At 45.5% G+C, this 7,900-nt stretch overlaps 1 protein-coding gene across 1 annotated transcript in view; it reads left to right on the top strand.

Annotated features, from left to right (window-relative positions):
• Positions 1 to 615: 615 nt before the first annotated feature.
• TSPAN33 (tetraspanin 33) overlaps positions 616 to 7,900 on the top strand; it is a 73,749-nt gene continuing 66,464 nt past the window's right edge. The window contains exon 1 of the mRNA XM_069765417.1: positions 616 to 912. Coding sequence (XP_069621518.1) covers positions 823 to 912 — 90 coding nt within the window. The 5' untranslated portion in view covers positions 616 to 822. The remainder of the gene's footprint in view (positions 913 to 7,900) is intronic.

Below are 7,900 nucleotides of genomic sequence, written 5' to 3'. Positions count from 1 at the left end.
TATGCAGCATCAATAGTATAGGCGGAAACCCGCAGCGGAAAACGCGGAACAAACCGCGATAAATCTGCAGGGAGAACCGCAGTTGTTTTGCCCTGCAGATTTATCAAATCCGCTGCGGGAGAACCCGCAGGGACCCGACGCAAGGTGTGCACATAGCCTTATACTGATAACAAGTTCAAACATGTGCCTCAAAAATGCGTAAAAACCGCAGGTGACTTGCGTCAAAGCCTGAACAAACACTGGGCCATTCCTGATCGTGTGCACATACCCTAAGGCTAGACAGCGAGTCTGGGACAGTTGCCCATGGCAACCAACAACAGCTGCTGTCATTTTCCAATAACAGCTGTGACAGCCCATTGGTTGTTATGGACAACGGCGCAGACGAGAACACAGAAAGTCTCTTCCCATGACCAGAGAGAAGCCTCCTCAGCTTTCACACCGTCACGTCTGACGTTATACACCCATGTTGTTGTTCGTCTCCGTCCCTGCTGCTCGCTCCTGACCAGCCACTACCTCATTCAGGTGTCCGTGTCTTCAGCTTGTGATAGACAGCTGAAAAGACCAATCAGCAGGCAGCTGGCAGAGCAGAGCGCCAATCAGCGACAGGTAAACGCTGTGGTGGAATGATAAGCCGCGGGAGCGGGTGGCTGCTGGCAGTGCGGGCGCGTTGTCCGACCGCGGATCATTCAGAAATACCTGCGTCTGATCAATGAGCCTGGCGACCGGCAACGCTAGGGGGCGCTGTGCCCTTATTTAATTAGCTCCCTCCCCGGTACTCGTGTGCTAGGGTCTCTGGTACAAGAAGCTGCAGAGAATACAGCCATGGCGAGGAGAGCGGGCACCGGGAAGGATTTCTCCTTCGTCAGTCCCGTGGTGAAGTATCTCCTCTTCTTCTTCAACACGCTCTTCTGGGTGAGTTGTTATTCTGCTCTGGACTTGTGTATGGCCCCACATGGGAGCACCCACATTCCTGGGCACAGCTCGGGCACTACAAGTCCTAGAAAAGCTCTGCCGTGTGACTGTGCCCAGGGGTGTGGGCAGTGGGGTGGCCACTGTCTATTCAGTGACACTGCTGCCAGTTCCCAGGAGAGCTGTCTATAATGTACGATCTGCCTGTAATCTACACTATCTCTACTGTACGATCTGCCTGTACTGTACGATCTGCCTGTAATCTACAATCTCTCTACTGTACAATCTACCTGTACTGTACGATCTGCCTGTAATCTACAATCTATCTCTACTGTACGATCTGCCTGTACTGTACGATCTGCCTGTACTAAATCTGCCTGTAATCTACAATATCTCTACTGTACGATCTGCCTGTACTAAATCTGCCTGTAATCTACAATCTCTCTACTGTACGATCTGCCTGTACTGTACGATCTGTCTGTAATCTGCAATATCTCTACTGTACGATCTGCCTGTACTGTACGATCTGCCTGTAATCTACAATCTATCTCTACTGTACAATCTACCTGTACTGTACGATCTGTCTGTAATCTACAATATCTCTACTGTACGATCTGCCTGTACTGTGCGATCTGCCTGTACTCTACAATCTCTCTACTGTACAATCTACCTGTACTGTACGATCTGCCTGTAATCTACAATCTCTCTACTGTACGATCTGCCTGTACTGTACAATCTGCCTGTAATCTACAATCTACCTCTACTGTACGATCTGCCTGTACTGTACGATCTGTCTGTAATCTACAATATCTCTACTGTACGATCTGCCTGTACTAAATCTGCCTGTAATCTACAATATCTCTACTGAACGATCTGCCTGTACTGTACGATCTGTCTGTAATCTACAATATCTCTACTGTACGATCTGCCTGTACTAAATCTGCCTGTAATCTACAATCTATCTCTACTGTATGATCTGCCTGTACTGTACGATCTGTCTGTAATCTACAATATCTCTACTGTACGATCTGCCTGTACTTAATCTGCTTGTAATCTACAATCTATCTCTACTGTACGATCTGCCTGTACTGTACGATCTGTCTGTAATCTACAATATCTTTACTGTACGATCTGCCTGTAATCTACAATATCTCTACTGTACGATCTGCCTGTACGATCTGCCTGTAATCTACAATATCTCTACTGTACGATCTGCCTGTACTAAATCTGCCTGTAATCTACAATCTATCTCTACTGTATGATCTGCCTTTACTGTACGATCTGTCTGTAATCTACAATATCTCTACTGTACGATCTGCCTGTACTGTACGATCTGCCTGTAATCTACAATATCTCTACTGTACGATCTGCCTGTACTAAATCTGCCTGTAATCTACAATCTCTCTACTGTACGATCTGCCTGTACTGTACGATCTGTCTGTAATCTACAATATCTCTACTGTACGATCTGCCTGTACTAAATCTGCCTGTAATCTACAATCTATCTCTACTGTACGATCTGCCTGTACTGTACGATCTGCCTGTAATCTACAATATCTCTACTGTACGATCTGCCTGTACTAAATCTGCCTGTAATCTACACTCTCTACTGTACGGTCTGCCTGTAATCTACAATATCTCTACTGTACGATCTGCCTGTACTAAATCTGCCTGTAATCTACAATCTATCTCTACTGTACGATCTGCCTGCACTGTACGATCTGTCTGTAATCTACAATCTATCTCTACTGTACAATCTACCTGTACTGTACGATCTGCCTGTAATCTACAATCTCTCTACTGTACAATCTACCTGTACTGTACGATCTGCCTGTAATCTACAATCTCTCTACTGTACAATCTACCTGTACTGTACGATCTGCCTGTAATCTACAATCTCTCTACTGTACAATCTACCTGTACTGTACGATCTGCCTGTAATCTACAATCTCTCTACTGTACAATCTACCTGTACTGTACGATCTGCCTGTAATCTACAATCTCTCTACTGTACAATCTACCTGTACTGTACGATCTGCCTGTAATCTACAATCTCTCTACTGTACAATCTACCTGTACTGTACGATCTGCCTGTAATCTACAATCTCTCTACTGTACAATCTACCTGTACTGTACGATCTGCCTGTAATCTACAATCTCTCTACTGTACAATCTACCTGTACTGTACGATCTGCCTGTAATCTACAATCTCTCTACTGTACAATCTACCTGTACTGTACGATCTGCCTGTAATCTACAATCTCTCTACTGTACAATCTACCTGTACTGTACGATCTGCATGTAATCTACAATCTCTCTACTGTACAATCTACCTGTACTGTACGATCTGCCTGTAATCTACAATCTCTCTACTGTACAATCTACCTGTACTGTACGATCTGCCTGTAATCTACAATCTCTCTACTGTACAATCTACCTGTACTGTACGATCTGCCTGTAATCTACAATCTCTCTACTGTACAATCTACCTGTACTGTACGATCTGCCTGTAATCTACAATCTCTCTACTGTACAATCTACCTGTACTGTACGATCTGCCTGTAATCTACAATCTCTCTACTGTACAATCTACCTGTACTGTACGATCTGTCTGTAATCTACAATCTATCTCTACTGTACAATCTGCCTGTACTGTACGATCTGTCTGTAATCACCCACTCCTGGTTTTGGCTACAAATACTGATGTAAAATACTGACCAAATCCTGCTAGTGTGACGGCAGCCTAAGATGGGAGGGCACCCACTGACCTCTCAGGGCTCCATCCTGTGGCGTGTGCCCCACTGCGCCCAGGGTCGCCGGTGATGAGCATGTGTGATAGATGGACTGCATGCAACTCTGACTATCCTTTCACAATGGAACCTGATGGACCTCAATGTAATCCAGCGGGTCTATTGGGCACTAGTTATATCTGTCATCCAAGTCTTACCTTACAATTCCTTTTGCAGATTCTCACAAGTATGCTTGTTGTAATTTTTCCAATCTTATTACTGGAAATCTTATATATAATTGCCTAGAATACTACTTCCTGCAATTTGTGCCAACTTCCGTGGCTTTGTCCGGAGCTAATGTCCGGAGATAATGTCCGGAGCTAATGTCCGGAGATAAGTGACGTCAACAGTGTCCAGTGTCTGATTGGTTGCCGCCTGCTGCGAGCGACCAATCAGAAACGTGCCGTACTGTGACACACTCCGCCCGCCATTTTGGTGTGATTTTTGAATTTTTACCTCACAGCAAGTTTCTACTGCGTGGAGGCGGGCCCAGTGACGTTGCTCTTCAAGCTCCTGCCGTATTTCAAGTATATATGGATTCTAGACTCCCGATTCTTTAGAATCGGGCTGCCATCTAGTATCATATAATATCCTTTAGTTATAAAGTGTGTAATATTACTATAGTGATCAACACTGACAAATAGCAATACTATGCTCTTCAGGGCATGAAGGAATGTGCAGAGACAGATTGTCGTTTTCAAACAGCCTTTACCTCTACTCCAGAGAGACAGCTCCTCTGCCCCTCATCATCCTTGGCACCCAGGATTAGTAGACCCAGTGTCACCGTTGTGGCATGACACACACATGACACTGTACCAGGCCTACTAACCAGAAGAGGCGCCAGGAAAGCTGGCCGGTAGTAGGAGGGCTATGGTCCAGCAGTCACGGACTATTGACATGGCCACTGAACTCAACTCTAGGGGTAAGTTCACACAGGGCGTTTTTGCTGCGTTTTTTATGCTAATTTTCAGCAGCTTTTTACAATACCAGCAAAGCCTATGAGATTTCAGAAATCTCATGCACACACATTGGATTTTTGTGTGATCAGTATTTTGTGCTTTGCTGCGTTTTTTGGACATAGAACATGTCACTTCTTTCAGCATTTTTGCTGCATTTTTTCACCCATTGACTTGAATGGGTGTTGAAAAAAAATGCAGCAAAAACGCAGGTATCATTATTTGCTGCATTTTTGCTGCTGAAAATCCAAGGACATTAGCATGGACAAAGAAAGAAATACGCATGTAAAAACGCATGCAAACGCCGCAGGTTTTTTGTCGTCATGCGTAAGCTGGTGCAGATAAAAAACCGCTGCGTTATCATGCGTTTGCAGTTGCGGACGATGACGATACGCTGCGGACTCAACCGCAAAGGTGAACATAGCCTAAGAACACCACTATTTTCATGAGCTATGTGACCCAATGTTTTCATATATTCTATGCTTAATGAACGTGTATAGTATGTACTCCTGATGAGCCAGTTGTGAAGAAAACCGCTTAGCACGCTTCGTATTTTTCTTGTGAGTTTAGTATCATTTGCTCATCTATTGTGGATCTATTGTGTTTTATTACGAGATGTCACTTTGTGATACCTATCTCACACAATATAGTTCTACCAGTGTTATTTATTCAGCACATATATTACTTTGCAACAAGATGATTTTGGTATTGTTACCTTAGTATAACTTGCTACATCATTGAATACTGAATAACCGGTATGTAGAAAAACCTATGGTTACCAGCCTTCTGGGGTATACCATTCAACGCTGTATATCAAATGTAGCTTTGTTGCAATTGTTTTACCATCAGCTGTATACATGCCGTACATTTTGTATAGTGGCATGATTTTGGTGCTGAATTTTAGTCTGTTTATCTAGATCATTGTCCAGAATCAATGTTTGGCTATTTAGCATCCTCGTATAACATGTATACAAGTGTTCTTTACTCTCCCTGATGTGTCATTCTAATAGGGTCTCATAGTATCCTTCAGGGAGCGGGGGTGCCATTTCCGTTTCAAGAGGGTACTAACCTCCGCTGACAGGTAGGGCGAGGTTAGTGGACAGTATAGGGTGACAGCCCCTCTCGAACTACCTGCCTTTTTTTATCATCGCTTTGCATATGGTCAAATTTTTGGGGGGAATTTTTTATTTCTGTATATTTTTATATTGATACCAATAAATATTGATTTTATGTGTATGATCTGTGAACATATCAGCGTTTCTCTATAACGGCCCCTGGATGGGTCCTAGCACTGTTGATTCTTCTTTCCATGGAGGTGAGAACAATATCAGATGACCATGTATTCCAGCTGTGTAAGTGATACACATGGGATCATTGGGTTATGGCCTCATTTTTTTTTCATTGCATTGTTCTTATGTACCAGTTGCTAAATATTTTAAATGAAGTTTACTCCATCATATTCCTAAGGCCGGTTTCACACGTCAGTGGCTCCGGTACGTGAGGTGCCCGTTTCCTCACGTACCGGAGCCACTGACACACGTAGACGCATTAAAATCAATGCATCTGTGCAGATGTCATTGATTTTTTGCGGACCGTGTCTCCGTGTGCCAAACACGGAGACATGTCAGTGTTCGTGGGAGCGCACATATTACACGGACCCATTAAAGTCAATGGGTCCGTGTAAAACATGTACCGCACACGGACGTTGTCCGTGTGCAGTCCGTGTGCCGTGCAGGAGACAGCGCTTCAGTAAGCGCTGTCCCCCCCCACATGGTGCTGAATCCGCGATTCATATCTTCTGTGCAGCAGCGTTTGCTGTAAAGAAGATATGAATAATCCATTTTTTTTTTTAAGTTTATCGTGTATAAAATAAAGGTCCATGTCCCCCACCCCCTGTGCACCCCCCCGCTGTTCTGAAAATACTCACCCAGCTCCCTCGTTGGCTGTCGCTGCTTCCTCTCCTGGCCGCACCTTCTACTGTATGCGGTCATGTGGGGCCGCCGATTAGTCATGAATATGCGGCTCCACCTCCCATAGGGGTTGAGCCGCATATTCATTACTGTAAATGAGCGGCCCCACGTGACCGCATACAGTAGAAGGTGCGGCCAGGAGAGGAAGCAGCGACAGCCAACGAGGGAGCTGGGTGAGTATTTTCAGAACAGCGGGGGGGGGGGGGGGCGCACAGGGGGTGGGGACATGGACCTTTATTTTATACACGATAAACTTTAAAAAAAATGGATTATTCATATCTTCTCTGCAGCAAACGCTGCTGCACAGAAGATATGAATCGCGGTTTCAGCACGATGCAGGGGACAGCACTAAACTTTAGCGCTGTCTCCTGCATGCTCCATGTGGTACCCAGTGGGCACACGGGCGGCACACGTGTGCCACACTGATGTGCCACATAAACGCAGGGGCACACGGACACGGATAATTCCGGTACCGATTTTTTTTTTTTTTTTATTTTTTTTTTTTTCCGGTACCGGAATTATCTAGACGTGTGGGACTGCCCTAAGAAGTAGCCTTAGGCCGGGGTCACATTGGCCTGTGTGAGAGAATCGGGGACGACTATGCAAATGACACTTGGCTCAAGCTCTGTCAGAGTCTGATCCGAGTGTCAGTGCTCTGTGCGCCGACCCTCTCGCATGAGAGAATCGCAACACAGGTGCGGAGGAGACGAAGAAAGTAATTTCTCCATCTCCTCCACTGTCGGCATCCACGGTAATCTGACTGTACTCAGATAACATCCAAGTGCAGTCCAATGTGTCACGCACACCCATGGACTTGCATGGGTGCCTGTGATCCAATTCTCAGAGGCAAGCGCAGCATGAGAAAATAATCGCAAATCTGAGCTTCCCCATAGAATAGCACTGGTCTGCGTGCGATCCAACAAAACATCTCATAGCACTCAGCGGTGTTATACTCTTATGTGAGCGAGTCCTCAAGGCCGGCATCACACTGGCGTATTGCATCCGATGCGAGATCATCGGATGCGATAGGCTAATGAAACTCTGCTCCTTCTCGCAGCAGAGGAGGAACCGAGTGTCATGCGTCTGTGCTCCGATTCTCTCGCACAGGGAGGATCGGAGCACAGCTGCGGAGGAGGCGGAGAAATGAATTTCTCCATCTCCTCCATTGCTGGTGTCCGCTTATAACGCACATCACTCGGATGATATCCGAGTGGTGTGCGCTGTCTCGCTCGCACCCATAGGCTTATATGGTTGCGAGTGAGCTGAAAGTTTTCCT

The sequence above is a fragment of the Ranitomeya imitator genome, chromosome 4 (genome assembly GCF_032444005.1).
Source record: "Ranitomeya imitator isolate aRanImi1 chromosome 4, aRanImi1.pri, whole genome shotgun sequence".
NCBI classification, from domain to species: domain Eukaryota; kingdom Metazoa; phylum Chordata; class Amphibia; order Anura; family Dendrobatidae; genus Ranitomeya; species Ranitomeya imitator.
The sequence above is the reverse complement of the archived record's forward strand: the minus strand, read 5'-3'. Positions and strand labels throughout refer to the sequence as shown.